At 36.2% G+C, this 17,898-nt stretch overlaps 3 protein-coding genes across 6 annotated transcripts; 1 reads left to right on the top strand and 2 right to left on the bottom strand.

Annotated features, from left to right (window-relative positions):
• Positions 1-1,115: 1,115 nt before the first annotated feature.
• On the bottom strand, positions 1,116-4,288 carry LOC139868991 (E4 SUMO-protein ligase PIAL2-like). Of its 4 annotated transcripts, none has more exons than XM_071857334.1 (10): positions 3,559-4,288; positions 3,393-3,477; positions 2,893-3,062; positions 2,677-2,747; positions 2,522-2,600; positions 2,317-2,405; positions 2,149-2,244; positions 1,855-2,043; positions 1,653-1,769; positions 1,116-1,547 (listed from the first exon to the last, which is right to left on the bottom strand). In XM_071857334.1, exons 6-10 carry the CDS (start codon positions 2,368-2,370, stop codon positions 1,494-1,496), a joined length of 510 nt encoding a protein of 169 aa, XP_071713435.1. In that variant the 5' UTR covers positions 2,371-2,405; positions 2,522-2,600; positions 2,677-2,747; positions 2,893-3,062; positions 3,393-3,477; positions 3,559-4,288; the 3' UTR covers positions 1,116-1,493. The 4 variants fall into 4 exon arrangements, with proteins under 4 accessions (XP_071713435.1, XP_071713433.1, XP_071713429.1 ...); XM_071857332.1 differs by having other exon boundaries at positions 2,317-2,410; positions 2,876-3,062; positions 3,559-4,267; XM_071857328.1 differs by having other exon boundaries at positions 2,317-2,410; positions 3,559-4,267.
• A 3,020-nt stretch (positions 4,289-7,308) lies between these two features.
• LOC139896970 (uncharacterized) lies at positions 7,309-8,909 on the top strand. Its single transcript, XM_071879607.1, has 3 exons — positions 7,309-7,659; positions 7,748-8,336; positions 8,380-8,909. Exons 1-3 carry the CDS (start codon positions 7,309-7,311, stop codon positions 8,907-8,909), a joined length of 1,470 nt encoding a protein of 489 aa, XP_071735708.1.
• A 1,554-nt stretch (positions 8,910-10,463) lies between these two features.
• LOC139868983 (ubiquitin carboxyl-terminal hydrolase 2) lies at positions 10,464-14,771 on the bottom strand. The gene is made up of 3 exons (XM_071857321.1): positions 14,590-14,771; positions 11,515-13,938; positions 10,464-10,989 (listed from the first exon to the last, which is right to left on the bottom strand). The coding sequence occupies exons 2-3, from the start codon at positions 13,929-13,931 to the stop codon at positions 10,770-10,772; spliced, it is 2,637 nt and encodes an 878-aa protein (XP_071713422.1). The 5' UTR covers positions 13,932-13,938; positions 14,590-14,771; the 3' UTR covers positions 10,464-10,769.
• Positions 14,772-17,898: the final 3,127 nt, after the last annotated feature.

The raw sequence follows: 17,898 nt of genomic DNA, 5'->3' as shown, positions 1-17,898 counted from the left end.
TTTCTTTCTTAATAATAAAATGTTACCATTCAACATGTTATCGTTCGTCGATGAATGCATGTTATCGTTCGTCGAATGTATGCTATCGTTCGTCGAATGTATGTTATCGTTCGTTAAATGTATGTTATTCTTCGCCGTAGAATGTATTTTATCGTTCGTCATCAAATGTATGATAACGTTCGTCATCAAATATATGTTATCGTTCGTCGAATGTATGTTATCGTTCGTCAAATATATGTTATCGTTCGTCGTCGAATGTATGTTATCGTTCGTCGTCGAATGTATGTTATCGTTCGTCGTCGAATGTATGTTATCGTTCTTCGTCGAATGTATGTTATTGTTCGTCGTCGAATGTATGTTTCGTTCGTCGGATGTATGTTACCGTTCATCGAATGTACGTTATCGTTCGTCGTATGTATGTTAGCGTTCGTCGTTGAATGTATGTTAGCGTTCGTCGAATGTGCGTTAGCGTTCGTCGTTGAATGTATGTTAGCGTTCGTCGAATGTGCGTTAGCGTTCGTCGAATGTATGTTATCGTTCGTCGCCGAATGTATGTTAGCGTTCGTCGTCGAATGTATGTTATCGTTCGTCGCCGAATGTATGTTAACGTTCGTCGAATGTATGTTACGGTTCGTAGAATGTATGTTACCGTTCGTAGATTGTATGTTATCGTTCATCGTCGAATGTATGTTAGTGTTTATCGAATGTATGTTAGCGTTTGTCGCCGAATGTATGTTAGTGTTCGTCGCCGAAAGTATGTTAGCGTTCGTCGGATGTATGTTATCATTCGTCGTCGGATGTATGTTATCGTTCGTCGAATGTATGTCATCGTTCGTCGAATGTATGATAACATTTAAATATAAAATAAAAAACAAATATATTAATATAAATAAATTATACATGTGAACACGAGAAGGAGGTTCCAACACATTAACATTCATCGGATGTATAATAATATCCTCGAAGCACACTAACATTCATCAGATGTATGCTAACGTATTATGTTATAAATCTAAAAATTTTTACTAAAAAGTAATGTTTATCATAAAAAATATTAACATTGAAGCGATAAATAATGATAAAAACAAATAAATTAATATAAATATATTATTCATATGAAAATCTATGACGAGAGGGTAGTTTCATCACTTTAACATTCATCATACGTATAGTAATAACCTCGAAAAACGATAAAATATTTTACATGGATGATAACATATTAAATGATAAATTTTAAAAAATTTACTAAAAGTTGAGCGTGTAACCATCCTTTATCTGCATAACTCGAAAAAGTTATGTATATACACTTGCACAGATGCACATAATACATACAATGGTAAATGACTCACTGTGAACTCGGTGACTTGAATTTCGTCCGAAAGATCTCCAGAGCCCTACTTTGTACATTTTAAGAACGAAAGCCACACAAGAAGTTAACATTCCGTCAGCATATACCAATTAAGCAAACGATGAGCCACGCTTCTAAACTTCGACTAATATACCATGAAGATCACATGACTAACATTGTTTGCAGCCTCATTCAAGATCTAATTAAAATAAAGGATCAGTTAAGATTGACTTGTACTGTACCATTTGGTAACCGTTAAAATTTTTTATTAGATATTGATGTGCATGTGTTTTGGTTTGGTTACCTTAAGAAAATCCTGATCAATGCGTATATCTAAATTGCAGACTGGCTTTTTACAAAGCGGACACTTCCAAATAGGCCTTGATGAGTTAACTTCCATAAAGTAATCGTAATCGAAGCACTAAATTAAGTACAGTTTGTCAGAACTATCACAATAAAGAGATATAGTGATTAAGAGGAATGAATGTTGGAAAAAAACAGTTTACCTGAGGATGTTTACATAGAAGATCACATATGTTTAGAAGTATTTCAGGCTTTGCAGTTGCTTGAATTCCATCAGAACTTTTAGAAGTATGACCAACACAGGTAACGTCATTTGGAAGGCACGATGCTACTATTACACTGATCAGTTGATCCAAGTGCCTTTCATAGAAGACTTCAACAATAGCATCTCTCTGCCAAAAAAAAAAAAAAAAAAAAAAAAAAAAAAAAATTTGTTGAACTTTAACTCATTAAACAAAGTAAACATAACTGCCATATGAAATCAATAATAGCCTAACCTGTCCTGCTGAAGAAAAACATTCGAGAAGACTACGGATAATTTCAAGAAATTGGCAATGCATATCATCCCCAAAATCTGTAAGCATCCCTTTCACCTGTTAAAAAACCAACCGCCATGTCATCTTCCAAATAACAACGAAATTACAATAGACATGTTGTTTACATACCAGAAGCCCAAGTAATCGCACACCTTCCTTCCAACTAACATAAGAACGCAACATGGTTGGGTCCGGGTTCAATGAAAAAATGAGGATGTCTGTCCTGCATTCATAAATTTTAAATAAGAAATGGCCTTTGTGCCACGTAAGACTTGGGAAAAAAAACCAACAACAACAACAACAACAACATCAAAGTGATATACAAATTGCTTACCCAGTCAGAACAAGTTTTTTTATCTTCACTCTGAAAAATATCAGGTATAACACCAAATATGCCTTCGGTCACTAGATCCCTACAAGCATATTAAAAAGAGCTTAAAACCCTCGTGTTAGGATTCACATATTGAGAAACGGGATCAACATCCATACCTGAATAGCCGGTGTTGTTGGACAATTTGCAAGCTCTTGCTTAGGCTACAAAACTCTTGCAAGAAAAATACCTACATGTTGATGGGCATGCATATTTATTCAAGATGAAAGTTACATATTCTCTAGAAATGACACATATCACTAAGTATAGAAAAAAAAGAACAGCAATTAACAATTGTGACATGAGACAAAAACATACAATGATAAATGACTCACTGTGAACTCAGTGACTTGAATTTCGTCCGAAAGATCTCCAGAGTCCTACTTTGTACATTTTAAAAATGAAATCCACACAAGAAGTTAGACTTTCCGTCAGCATATACCAACTAAGCAAACGATGAGCCGCGCTTCTAAACTTCGACTAATATATCAGGAAGATCAAGACCCTGCAAAAAAAGTAGGCCCAAAATTGTATTTAAGTGGTCAGAATCTCTCAATTCGTCCTATAGTCATAAAATGAGTACTATTCTAATGATAGAAACAATTAAATTTGTAGATTATTTGAAAAATATTCAATACATTAACTTTATTATGTATCTAAAAAGAAAAAAAAATAGTTGTTGGCAGGTCAACCTAAATCGACCCACTTGTGCTAGAAATTACGTTATGTTCCGAACCACACTTTAACCATAATCCGACCAACACATTTGCCACCTTCAAATATATATTATCACAACTCATATGAAATTAAGAAAAAGTAGACAGAACTTCGGTACCAAGTCGCTTATTCAATGCTCCGTTCCACATGTTAGCTGCATATGCAGGCTGCAGTTGATTCCGCACGGTCATAAAATAAGCAACCTGCAACATAACTAAAAAAGGTTAAACAATCATAAATGTAGCATAATGGACTGAAAATAAATTTAGAAGGTAATGGAATACCAGATTAGCATCCAAAGGTGGTGGAAAATCATCAGTGAGAGTGTCTATCCAGGCAAATACTAAATTATGATACCCGTATGGCAACCCTATCATGCTTTGTGCATAACAATGCCATGAAGCAGTCTCGTTAAATTTAGCCCGAAGGTCAGAATGCAGCTAAGTAGCTCAATATGAGGATTAGCGTCGTCTTTGACTTTGGTCAACTTAAAAGTTCCACCATTCATCCCATGGCAACAAAAAGATAACATCTTGCTCGACATTGAAGTAAGACCAAGCTCATGAGACCCTACACTCAAACTACAGATAATTTATGCTAAATTCAGATGCTAGATGGCAAGATGGGTGTGTCAGCGGATTGGGTAACAGGTCAACACGATTGTGGGTTGAAATGCGTCAACATTTAGCATGCGTCGAATGGTTCACTTTCTACTTTTGGTCCTTTTTTATACATCAGATTCATGAAAACATGTATGGTAACCGACTAACAAGACTAAACCTATTACGGAGAAACAAAACATTCTTAAACTATTATAACATAGAGCAAAAGTAATTTGATGGACTGATGTGTCCATCATTGACAAATTCAAAACTAATTTTAAAGTACTAAAAACCATATTTGTGATAGAGCACTATAAGCTTTGCAACTAGGTGTAGGAGAAGACCACACAAAGTAACTAATGAATAATGAGGGATATTCAACCTGTGAAATTTGATCACATACACCATTCATTATTTATCATAAAGATTCATATTTTACTTCACAAAAGGATAATAAAATCATAATATAACAAAAAACTAATCTTATAGAATATTGAGAAGCTAATATGAGTACAATTTAGTCTGTGCTACCTGGAAATTTCCTGTCACTAAATAAAATCAGATTTACAAACATACATAAACCCTAGATAAAACATTATTCACAATAAAAAAAACACACACAAAACTCGCAATTCTTACGTTGGGAACCCTTAATCAGACTGCGCCCTTAAGCAGATATCTTGGATTTATGAATACCAAATCAGGCCTCGCGTGAAGTGATCGAGGATTACGACGATTGTGTATGATCGAACAAAAGCATATAAATTATTGATTCAAAAACAAAATTGAAGATGAAAAGATGCAATTGTGATCATTAACGACCTAAAAATAGCAAATGAGAAAATCAATAACCTAAAATTGATGATTAATTTTGAATTCCGAAATATATGAATCGATTAATCATAAATGAATGAGTACGGGAATTAGGAAATTTATTCACGGTAGAGAGATGGAAATTTGTAGCGATGATAATCTGAATTCTGTATGAACTGGAGAAGAAACATTAGGTTAGATAAAGAAATAAAATGACCGGAATACCCTCGTACCCACTAAACATAGTACATCGCAGAACAGAGGAAGAAGGTGGAGCGGGAGGTTGATGACTCAGATCAATGGCTGGATGATTACTTATCTCCTTAGCTCAATAAATAAGCTTAGCGCTTGATCCTTTACCTCTATATATATATATATATATATATATATATATATATATATATATATATATATATATATATATATATATATATATATTGTAATATTGTTTTGTTCAAATTTTTTTTGTTAAAATAGACTATACCATTGATTATTAACATGGTTGTACTTTATATTTAGGTGAAATTATGGGTCTCAAAAAAACAATGTTTGATTTTTTCACACAAACTAGTAGTGTTATTGATGATCAAAAATCTCAAGAGAAAGTAAGCAATGCGACAAATGATCTTAATGTCATATAGAGACTGTGATAGAGAATTAAACAACTCAAACGATTATAGACAATAGATGTAACACCCTGATTTTTTTTTTAAACACAGCGGAAGTACATAAAATTACCAGGATAACCATAGTTAACGTTTACAAACCAAAGCAAACAAATCAACTCAGTTAACATTATTACATTCCAAAACGACGGTGTTACGTGAAAACAGTACTACATATGAAAACATCAGAGTAAGCTCGTAGTCAAACATGTCTTCTAACCCGTCTGCAACACCCGTCCTAAGCAGCAGTACCTTAATCTGCAAGGGGTGGAAATGTTGGGGGAATTAGCACAACTACTAAGTAAATGGATACTATCTAACAGATCAAGCATAAGCAACTGAACATGCAAGGGTCACAAATATGCTAACGTCCTGAACTAGCATAAAACAACAACTGACAATATGAGGATCGGCAGCTTGTACGAGCACACGACTTAGCTGATCAGGCTACAGTCTACTGATAGTCTGCTTTACTGAATCAACTGCATAACTGTTCAGACGCAACACATGTGTCCTTCTATGCTATACTGAACAATCAGTAACATCATGACCCGATCAGGCTACCACGGTCGACCTCACACAAACCCTACCTTGCCGCCTAGGTGGGTTTCAAACCTTGCCGTCTCGGTTGGTGTCCAACTAACCACATAGGATCACAGATTATCAGTCATGCAATCGTCATAACTAGCATGACAATATCTAACTACACATGGTATTCATACAGAGTATATACATAGTAATAAAGAGTCTGAACAAGTAGCGTGTCAGCTACTTAATACTCTATCCGGAGATAGACCCAGTCACCGAATACCAGCAACTAGCTCAGATAATCTATCACTGAGCTGCTTCCTTATCCTTATCACCTGAACATAAGAAAAAATCAAGTTAATTTCTGTCGGTTAACACAAAACAGCACAGTACAGTAAATCAGTATCAAAAGCGCCGCTAAAAAGTCTACTTAACACTTATGCATTTTCAGAATTTACATCCTGATTATCATAAGTCACGCGGGTAGCATAACGGCTAAGTACCAACACTTAATAAAATTTCCACTGCCTAAGACCATCGGTCGACTGACCAAGACAATCCGCCGACTGTCGCCACACCATCGGGCGAGGGTCTCTTCCACCGACCGAACGTCTAAGGTAACTTCATCATCCGAAGGACATCCACCATCGGTCAATGGTCAATGACTATCGGTCGGTTGTCAGTCACCATCGGTCGATGGTCAAAGACCATCGGCCGAAGGTAGTTCATCATCAGCAGCAGCAGCAAAGTGACAGGTTTCAACCCAAAATCACCAAATTTCGATTTTGGACACGTTTTTGACCTCAAGACTGAACACATCTTGTTCACTAAACATTTTGAGGCTCAAACAACTTCAAATTACACCAATTTTGACATCAATACTCACTTTTATAAAACTTAACCAAAACACTCATTTTGACACTGATTTGATCACGAAATTAAACAAACTTTACCTTGTTAGAATCACAACAACACAAGGAACGCTTTGACACTAAAATCAAGCTTCAATTCGAGATCAAATGATTTAGGGTTTGAGATGGTGAGGGTGAAAGTTGGTGAGAGTGAGTGAGAGGAAGGTTCAAGAAACCAAATGAGAGAAATCAGCTGGTGATACACTTATTTTGGGGTTAAAACCCCATAACCCACAACACACGGGTATTTACCAGTTATCTGATATCTTTCGTACTTAATTTGACAACGCTGACGGAGTCCAAATTTAATAAACGAACCTGTTCTGTGACCCTTGTCACAAACTGGTCTTAACCAAATAATAAAATAACACTAAATATGTAATTAAAATAAATGCATAATTAACCACACAATTATGCCTAAGGGCAAAAAGGGCATCTTACGTCTAGGCCCGATATGAGGATGTTACAATAGATTGAGGGTGAAAACTTCATTTGAGATAATTAAATGGCTCACGATGCAAGCATGTGCACTTAGGGGCCATGTTGAGCGGCCTAGTTCAATAAATGAAGGAAACTTTTTAGAATTGCTAAAGTTAATTGCATCTTATAACAAGGAAGTTGAGAATGTTGTTTTGGCTAATGCTCCTCAAAATGCCAAGTACATTTCACCCGATGTGGAAAAAGAAATATTGCAGATTTTTGCTAGAAATGTGCAACAATCAAGTCGTGATGAAATTGGGAATGCAAAATTTCGTTTGATAGTTGATGAGTCTCGAGATGAATCCAAGAAAGAGGAGATGGCAATTGTAGTGAGATTTGTTGACCGAAATGGGCATGCGAAAGAAAGGTTTTTAGACTTGATTCATGTCAAAGATACTACCACACTAACATAAAAAAATTAAATTGTCTTCTATTTCATTTCATAAACTTGATGTTCAAAATATCCGAGGTCAGGGTTATGACGGGGCTAATAATATGCATGGAGAATGGCAGGGATTACAAACTTTAATGTTAAAAGAATGCCCTTATGCGTATTATATACATTATTTTGCCAAGCGTCATCATCAATTACAAGATGCCCAAATTTCTGAAATTTCAGTTCTGGCCGAAAATGGAGAGCTTGAGATGGGTAAAGGGGAAAATCAAATTCAAAGTTTGCAAAGACCCGGAGATACAAGATGGAGTTCACACTATCGATCAATATGTGTCTTGTTAAGATTATATAGTCTCGCAGTTGCAGTACTACGTGACATTGTTATTAACAGGTGTAATGCTTCTCAAAAAAGTGATGCTTCTTATGCTCTAACACACTTGTTGTCATTTGATTTTGTTATTATTTTGCATTTGATGAAGAAAATAATGAAGAAAACCGATACCCTTTCTCAAGCTTTTCAACGCAAATCTCAAGATATCGTTAATGCTTTGTCTTTGGTTTCCACGACAAAGACTTTGATTCAAAATCTGAGAGATCAAGGATGGCAATCACTTTTGAATAAAGTTGTTTCCTATTGTGAGAGTAATAAAATTGAAGTTCCTAAAATGAGTCAGTCTTACAAAGACATAATTCTGGTCTCGTTCCGAAAAAGACAATGTGACTGTTGAACATCATTATCGAATTGATGTATTTTTTGCTGCTATTGATAGTCAGTTGCAAGAGTTGAACTCTAGATTCAATGAGTTTGTGATAGAACTTCTTCGACTCAGTGTTGCTCTAAACTCAAAAAAGTCATTCAATGAAAATGATATTTGTAGTCTTGCTAAAAGGTTCTATCCTTTAGACTTTACAGAGCAAGAAAATATTCAGCTGGAATCTGAGTTGCGACATTATGAGTTCGATGTGCTTAATCATCCAGAGTTACAAAAGGTTCATACGATTGCAAAGTTATGTAGAGGCCTAAAACAAATTGGGAGGGTCGAAGTGTATCCAATGCTTGATAGATTGATTCATCTTGTATTAACTCTTCCGGTTTTAATAGCAACAAGTGAAAAAGCTTTCTCAGCAATGAAAATTGTGAAAATGAGACTTCATTCCAGCATGGGTGATGAGTTTCTTAAAAGTTGTTTGATTCCTTACATTGAAAGTAAAATTGCTGATACATTTACTTCAATGAGATAATAGATGTTTTTGCTGCCAAGAAGCGTAGACGCGTCCAACTTCTACCACATTAGGTCCAATTTCTTAAGATTCTTGCATTTTACTATATGTTTTGTTACTTCTATAATTTGGTAGCACTTTAACTACTTTTGACAGGTTACTTCATTAAAAATGGTTCAGCGCATGCAGTTTTAATTTTTTAATTTTTTTTTTTGTAATTATTTTTGTCAAACTCATGTATAGATTTTAATCGTACGATTTAATAACATTATATAATATTTTGTTATGGCTTGTTAATATAGCTTTTTTTTCCTTTTTTTCTTTTTATAATTATATCTAGTAAGTCACCCTCATCGGTAATTCCTGGCTTCGCCTCTGCTCCCATTAAGCCTAGAATGAAAGGGTTAAAGTTTTGTTGTTATTAAACTTTCTCTAGTTTTGAGTACATGCAATCTCACTAGACTATATATCCCCTTTATCTCTTCCACTCACATATATCAGCAAGTGGAGCTGGTTCTTCATGTTTTTCAAATAAGATAACATGGGTTTGTGATTTTTCTTTTTCATACACATACGTTCATGCATAGACATCCCATGCCTTTTTTCCTTTTTATTTTTTACTTTTTTATTATTATTATTTTTTTGTTCTTCATCTTTTTCTTCTTTTTTACTTGGTCATTTCTATGACACTTTCAAAAACTCGTGGAAGCTTTGTAGTTGATCATTGTAGGAACGATGCTCTGATACCTTATGATCCGTTACGAGATTATAAACAACACAACGACCTCGTAAGGATGAAATATAAATCAGACTTTGATGTTAATGGACCAGAAGAACAAAGTACTATAGGAAAATAAAAAGCCTTTTGCTTTCTCTCATTAATTACATATACAAGAAATAGTAATCAAATATATAAAAAACCCACACTCTCCCTAGTTCACCTATACAAGGAAAATTATGAACTAGAGGTTAAAAAATGTTTTTCTCTCTTTAGTTTACATATATAAAATGTGAGACTAAAGACTATAATTTTGTTTCTCTCTGTAAGTCACACGTATTTCGTAACAAACAGAGGCCTAAAACAAATTGGGAGGGTCGAAGTGTATCCAATGCTTGATAGATTGATTCATCTTGTATTAACTCTTCCGGTTTTAATAGCAACAAGTGAAAAAGCTTTCTCAGCAATGAAAATTGTGAAAACGAGACTTCATTTCTGATCCGGTTCAAAGCTCCGGTTTTTAAAAATCCAGTTTAGGTTTTTCTTCAGATCGGTTTTTATGCATTTCTAATCTGTTGCACAAACGAATCTGATATGATAATACATTCGTCCTCTTAAATGTACCCGGTTGTCACAAGGATTTGGTAGAAAAAATAAATTCCAAATGACAACAAATGTCACGCAAGTTAGCAATGTTAATTTGTAAAGAGTATGCGCAAATAACATAGAAGTGTTGTAAAAGGCTCAACTTCTTTCAATGTTGAGCTCTTTGGTCAACACGTAAACCAAATTTCCTACATGAAGAACTCGGATATCGAACCAAAATACATAGATTACGGGAAACATGTTATTACGTATTTGAAAGGGTATTCTTAGAGTTTGCAGAAGCTCGAAAAACCTTCTACCAGAATATGCTGTCGGGATCACTTATATATAGGCAACTCAATCGGATATGAGGACAAAACTTCTGTACGTAAACGACCATTGATTTACGGAAGATAAAATAAAGTGAAGTTCTGTAGTTGCTGCTGTATGTATATATCAATATCAATAAATTTTTTTCTCAACTCTAATTGGGGGATATTCTCAATAGGATCCCCTAATTTACCAAAAACAACATAAAAATAAGGGACTAAAGTTTAAAAGGAAGAATATTTGCAGCCTTACATATTCTCATAGAACAAAATGTAAGCCTCGCACCTGAGAACTTCCTCAAAAGAAACCTCTCGGACATTAGCATCACTAACATGGTACCACGATCTATCACCGTTGTTACCCTTCACACCTCCTCTCACATATGCTACGTAATGCCCTCCCCGCATTGTACCTATATGTTCCACAACCCCTATTAAGCGGTATTTGTAGGTCCCACCGTCTTTGCAGCTGCAAGAAATGTTCAAAACACGACATTATTAAATAGTCAAAACTGTCACTAAGCAAAGCTTATATGAAAAAAAGGTACTACATCTGGATTAAAAAAGGCTCAAAATGGTCGAATCATAAAACTCCGAATGACAAACAATAACAGTCGTATCTTCATTGAACATTTATTTCCACATTACCCTCAAATCTCGACCCACTTACTTATGAAAAGGTCAGTTGGGCCATTTTAATCTCTAAAGAGACATGTTGTATTATATATCTTGACACATTGTAGTTTAGGAATAAAGATCTTTGTTTAACTACCATAACCGCGCATGAAATGAATATATGTCTCTTTTATCAAACGTTCATTAATGTTATCATTTTTGGACGAAACAAATTCATTCGGTTTCCATTCAATCGTCAGAATAATAGCAATAATAGCCCTAAACACATGTATGCTTGATTCCAAATAAAAACAAAATGAATATAACTTAGTTGTTGGTTGGTCATGAAGTAAGAATTAAACAAAAAAGAAAATCATACCTAGGATCCATGTAGGGCTCAAGATCGATGATATCTTCGAAATCAACATGGCCATTTAATTTACTTAAACGACCACGAGCATCTTGACTTAACCGTTTCAAATGGATGGTCAAGATTGGTGGGACCCTATTGATAAGAATCCTCTTACACGCATCCCTAACCACTTTAGGACTATTAGAATCGTCTTGTCCGTTTTCAACCCCATTAAGACCATGTTTCTTAGCTAAACGGCTGGATACCCTTTTCTGAATCTTCTCATCCTTGTGCTCATTAACGTCACATGAATCTGTCTCTTGTACAGTACAACTCTCTTCACCCAAAACCATCATTGATCTTACATGACCATTTACTACATTTTCATTTTCTACCAACTCAGATTCTACTCGATTGATATCATCATGCGACCCATTAGAGACAGTAGTTTCAATCCCTGAATCAGATAATACATTCAAACTTCCATTTTCAGCTCCAACTGAAACCGGTTCTTGCAGTTTGTTCTTTAGGTTCATCTTCTGTTCTACCAGCACTTTCGAACATTGCTCACAATGCCACGCGTGTTCAGTTTTGGATAGAAGCTCCGATGTTGTAAAATGAGCTAGACATTTATACACAGAAACAGGAGAATCAGTATTGTCAACCTCATCAGAATCAGACTCACTGATGTTTCTAGCTATAATTGGACCAGGTGCAGCTTCAGGTTCATCGAATAAACCCCCGAACCCATCAAAATCTGATGGTTCTTGTTCGTAACTGACAGACGATGATGCCAACCTGTTTCCATTACTAGTTGAGGTGAGTGGTTCATAAGGAAGCAATATAATCTCTGATTCTTGAACTTTTAGTGGTTCATCTTCCCACAAAACATCATTACAATTTCCATCATTATAAACTACTGACAAATCTTCATCTTGTAATGCTAGATTGTGATTATTTGATGAAGAACTCGGTTCAAGGTAGTCCAACCAGCAATCATCGGTCAAATTAGATGTTTCTTGAACCAGCTCAGTGTTTTCAGTAACCATATCATCACCAACACATTCAGTTGTAGCATGATCACTCGATACTGTAGCATTAACGTTGATATTAACGAAATTGGTTGGCTCAACATAAGCTACAATCGCCAGATTATTTGAAGAAACAGTCGGTTCCTTAAGTGAAATCTCAGAGAGTTTTTCAATCACGTTTTTTTCAGCTTGAGATGAATCACTAACAGAAGAAGACGCATCTGATGATTTACTAATTTTCGTTGCAAGATTTGCACGTCTTTTTGGAGGTGGTTTTAATTTCTTTGATCGAGACACTAATGGCATCTTTTTAGACAAAGATTTCTTGATCGGTAATGGTAATGAGAGGTCTAAATAAGGTTCATATACTACTGAAGTGTGCCCACATTCTAAACAACTTACTGTACTAGACGTTTGCCCCCCAAAGATGGCATCTACAAAAGTGGGACCACGTTTTGGACTACAATTTTGTGCACCAGACTCTTCGTTAGACAATCCATCAAGCAAAAACCGAAGCAACTCGTGACTATCTTGTTGTTGGTATCCCTTAAATTGAGAAGCCATTGCACAAACAGAGTTAAAAAGAGACCGAGGGTTGACCACATTTTTGGCAACTGTTGCTTGATTAGTATCAATAAAAAGTTTTTTCAAACAAACTGTAAGAGGCCCAACGGATCCATCCAATCTCAAGAAGTGATCCCGTAATCTATCCATTGCTAGAAGATTTTGCAATATTGAATTAAAAAAACAAGTGTTACCTAAATTAACTAAACCCTTCACCGTATATGCACCACTACTATCTGATGTAACTATTGTATTTAATGGCTTGATCTCGTTTAAGACACTGCCACCTCCAAACCAAACATCCTCAACATCCACAGAATTGTCTGGAGATGGCGGGGTTTTTAACAATTTAACAACATTAATTAGAACATCTTTCTGTTCTCCATTTTCTGAAGTTTGAACCGGGAGAAGGGTATTGCAACTAAAGCACCACCGTAAATTAGGGTTTGCATATTGGATAGCCAATTGATGTTGCATCTGCTTGGCATGTCGAGTTGCATGACTCTGAGGTGTTGTAGGAAAACCGACACCACCACACGATAAATGTCCACAGCCCAAACACACCCAAATCGCTTTTGTAGCTTCGGATGCAGCACCACCTCCTTTTTTCTTGCCTTTGCCTTTGCCCCTGTTCCTATCAACAACCACTTCTCGACAATCATTACACTTAACAGACTCCATCGATGTTATTGTCGAGGTGATTTTGTCAATATTAACACCCGTTTTAACATGAGGACATACTCTTGCCTCTTTTACAGCAGATACTCCATCAACTATCATTGTTGGAGTTACCTTTTGTGGCACATTTTTACGAGCATTTCGGGCAGTTCCCTTGACTCTTTTCCCCATTATTCCCCTAAAAATGAAATCACTTAGTAAGAACTTCAAAAACTATCAATAATTTATAATGATTGTAGATAAGAATGAGATAATATAGATGAAACAAAAATCTCTATACAATGTTCAACCAAGACATAGGTCATAACTTGAGTCTCAAAGCAAAAATGAAACCTTAATAACCCTTTCACACAAGATTAGAAACTCAATTGACATAAAATTCGAATTTATAACATAGTAAAACCTAACGAATCCCTAGGTACAAACTATGACATGTACAAAGTTCAGATGGCAATATGATTTATGCTACATAATAATAATAATTACTCGAATGATTTAATGTGATAATTTCTAACACTGTTTATGCATAAAGTTGCCTACAGCGATAAACTTCGATTTGCTTTCTGCATTAGTTTATTTACATAAACAGTAAATTCTAGAGCTACTAGTATTAAAATTCACAATCATAATCAAGAACTGCAATTCTTTAAAGCATAAATAGTAATGACATTAAATATATTTTTTATTTATTTATCAGATTTAGGGCACAATCAACAGCTACATAAACCATAAACAAATGTAATTGAAGCAAGCAATATCATTCAAAAACTAAAATATCAGATTATGAAGTTTTAAATAACCAAAGAAAATTCAGAAAACAAAAGCCTACTTAGTCGCCGCCGGAACAGGAGGTCGACTTCACCGGAAAACAGTTAGTTGATGCTGGCGATCAGACGCCAGTGAAGAAATTATGCTGGCAAGTAGTTGCCGGAGATTGATTTATCAATCTAGGGTTCGGTCAAAGTATTTTTGACTCCGGCAGGGCGGTGGAAGAAAGGGTTTCCTTGAGACGATGAGTGATAATGTTTTACGGAGTACTCGTATAGTATTATTTTTTTATTTTTTCTGGATTATTATTAGATATATTAAAATTAAAATAATACTCCCTTTCCTTTTTGCTCCGATATACAAATTTTTTTTTTTTCTCACATGGACATTTTATTTTATTTTTTCCTTCTCAAATATGCACATTAATACTCGACAGTACATTTTTATAAATAAATAATAAAATAAAATTCATTTATTCACTTAACTTATACTTTATATGCATATAAAAAATAATGTCTAAAAGTGAAGAAAAATATAATGTAATGGTAATATTTCTTGTGACCTGTCGCTTAGAGCTAAATTGAATTTCCGTCACACTTTAAAATTCATAGAAATTTGATTCAACCATTTTCATAGCGTCTCTTTTTTATTTTTTATTTTTTAGTTTTATCTTTATTTTATTATTCTTTATTCTTGTTTATCTACCTTTTTATTTATTTATCTTTTTTTTTGCCGAATGATCTCATGAAAGCAATCTCTCTACCCTAAAGTAGAGAGGGAGAGAGAGAGAAATATGACTTTCTCTTCCTGTGGGTAGATAATTTTTTGTTTCTTGACTCGTGGTTAGAGGAACTAATGATACCGCAACCCGCAGACGCACCACATATGTATGCGGGCAATCATTATTGTGCGTATGCGTGTTCTTGTGTGCGGTATGCGGCGTGCGATTGCCTTTGTTCCCGGTACGGCGGTTGCTTAGCTGTCAAGTAAATATCTTTTCCATAATTATATTCGTGATTCGGGAGAGTCAGTTATGGATGAGATTATCATGATCTGGGACGGTTCTAGAATTAGGGTTTGCCTATAAATACAAACCCTAATCATCATTTACCAGACACGGCACATTACGTAACCATCACATACGATACACATTACGTAAAACAGCATCATTCAGCATCTTTTCAAGGTTAACAGGTTAGTCTTTTGTAAGCTAGTACCTACGACCTTATTTGGGGCCTCTTGATCGACGACCGTTATCGGAGGTGGACTTAATCACTTGGCCACCCCGCCGACATCATCATGTCGGCCAGGGTTATTCACGGTAGCCGGACCGGAGAGCCACGTTCTAAGATCCTTAAGCCCCTCTTTATGTATTGAGCAGGCATATTAAACCCTACGGTTAAAATATGCATGATCAAGTGGTGCTTTCATTGAGAGTCGAATTAATTCAAGACTGTTTAATTGCTTTTTCTTTTAAGGTTTTGAATTGTATGACTCGTTATTTACAAAATTTTTGAATTTTTTCTTTAACAGTATCATGACTTCCGAGGAATCATCGGAACATACCCAAACAGATATTCAGAATGTACCGTCTGGTAGTCAACAGACACCGGTTATGACTACGGGGGCGGCTATTCAGGCGGGGTACACGATGTACCCTCCACCTATATCCGGCGAACCCTTTCAGAGGTACAAGCCGATATATTCAGACGGGGTTACACCGCCAAGAGCAAACTCACCAGTCACAACCACGCGGTTGGACTTTCGTCAGTGGATCCAAGGGTCATCTTGGCAGGCACTAGCGGTGGAACAACGGGGCCGCATGTGGTTTGCTGCGGCCAGGTACCTATTTACAGTACCACTGTTTCAATACCTCTGCATACGCAGAGCATTCAGCAGAATTCGTCATTTACACCGTTGCAACCTTGGCAACCACCGCGCCCAGTTTCGCAATTTTTAACTCCTGCGGATGCGCAGGCGTTACTTAATAGTTGGGGGTTTGGTGTCATCCCAGATACAAACTCTCATTGGGCGCCGATAACAGCACAGCAGCAAAGCACAGCGCATACAGTTGGGCTTTTAAGTGTGTATCCTCAGGTTTCGCAGATATCTGCGCCACAGGTTTCGCTTTCTTTACAACCACCTGTGTACTCTGCGTCTTCAAGTCATCCCTCTTTTCCAACGCAGCAGCCTTGGTTATATCCGCAGACGCAGGGTCAACCTTGGCAAAATGTTCAAGGACAGGCAAATCTTGCAAGTCAATTCATGTAGGCCGCACCTCCTGATATGGTTCACTTATTTTCACAACCTGACTTTGTTCAGGACATGATGAAGCGTTTCTTTGCGAACTTGAAAGGGGATCCTGTTAAACCACCCTTCGAGCTACCGACTACCTTTGACAAGTTTCCTCCGCATATAACCGCATATCCGTTTCCATCAGCACCAAAGATACCTAGCACGTTGGGTACTTACAATGGCCTGACCGATCCAGATGATTTTTTTACAGCGTTTCGAGGGCGCAATGCGCACTCAGGGCTGGGTGGATCCGGTTGCGTGTCAGATATTTCCTATGACACTACAGGGTATTGCCCGTGAGTGGTTTAATAAATTGCCGGCGGGTAGTATTGCCGGGTTTATGGATCTGCGGACAAAGTTTTTACTGCAGTATCAGAATCAGAGACCACGCAAGCGCACTCACATTGAATGCCATGACATCGTGCAGAAGTCCAAGGAATCTTTGGGCGAATTTCTCACAAGGTATACTAATGAGTGCCTGCGTATACCAGATCTCAAACCAGAGCAACAGATTTCCGGACTCATACATGGTATAAACTCAGAACGTCATCCAACACTGGTAAGGCGTCTGCGCCATACAGTCCCAACAACTTATGCTGAGGCACTTAATGAATGCCACGACTATATGTGGAGTGGCGAAGATAATGACATCCTAACAGCTAGCTCACGCAACGAGAGGAAGGACGACGATGATCGTTCGCACGATCAAAATCGTGGTAACAACTCTCGCGGAAGGTGTAGTGACCCGAACTTTTCCATGTTTATATATATTAATTGAGATTGATATTTATATGATTAAATGTTTCCAACATGTTAAGCAATCAAACTTGTTAAGACTTGATTAATTGAAATAGGTTTCATATAGACAATTGACCACCCAAGTTGACCGGTGATGCACGAACGTTAAAACTTGTAAAAACTATATGATGACATATATATGGTTATATATATAGTTAACATGATATTATGATAAGTAAACATATCATTAAGTATATTAACAATGAACTACATATGTAAAAACAAGACTACTAACTTAATGATTTTGAAACGAGACATATATGTAACGATTATCGTT

Source organism: Rutidosis leptorrhynchoides, chromosome 1 (assembly GCF_046630445.1).
Source record: "Rutidosis leptorrhynchoides isolate AG116_Rl617_1_P2 chromosome 1, CSIRO_AGI_Rlap_v1, whole genome shotgun sequence".
Lineage (NCBI taxonomy): Eukaryota > Viridiplantae > Streptophyta > Magnoliopsida > Asterales > Asteraceae > Rutidosis > Rutidosis leptorrhynchoides.
Note: the sequence above shows the minus strand (reverse complement) of the source record. Positions and strands in the feature narration are given on the sequence as shown.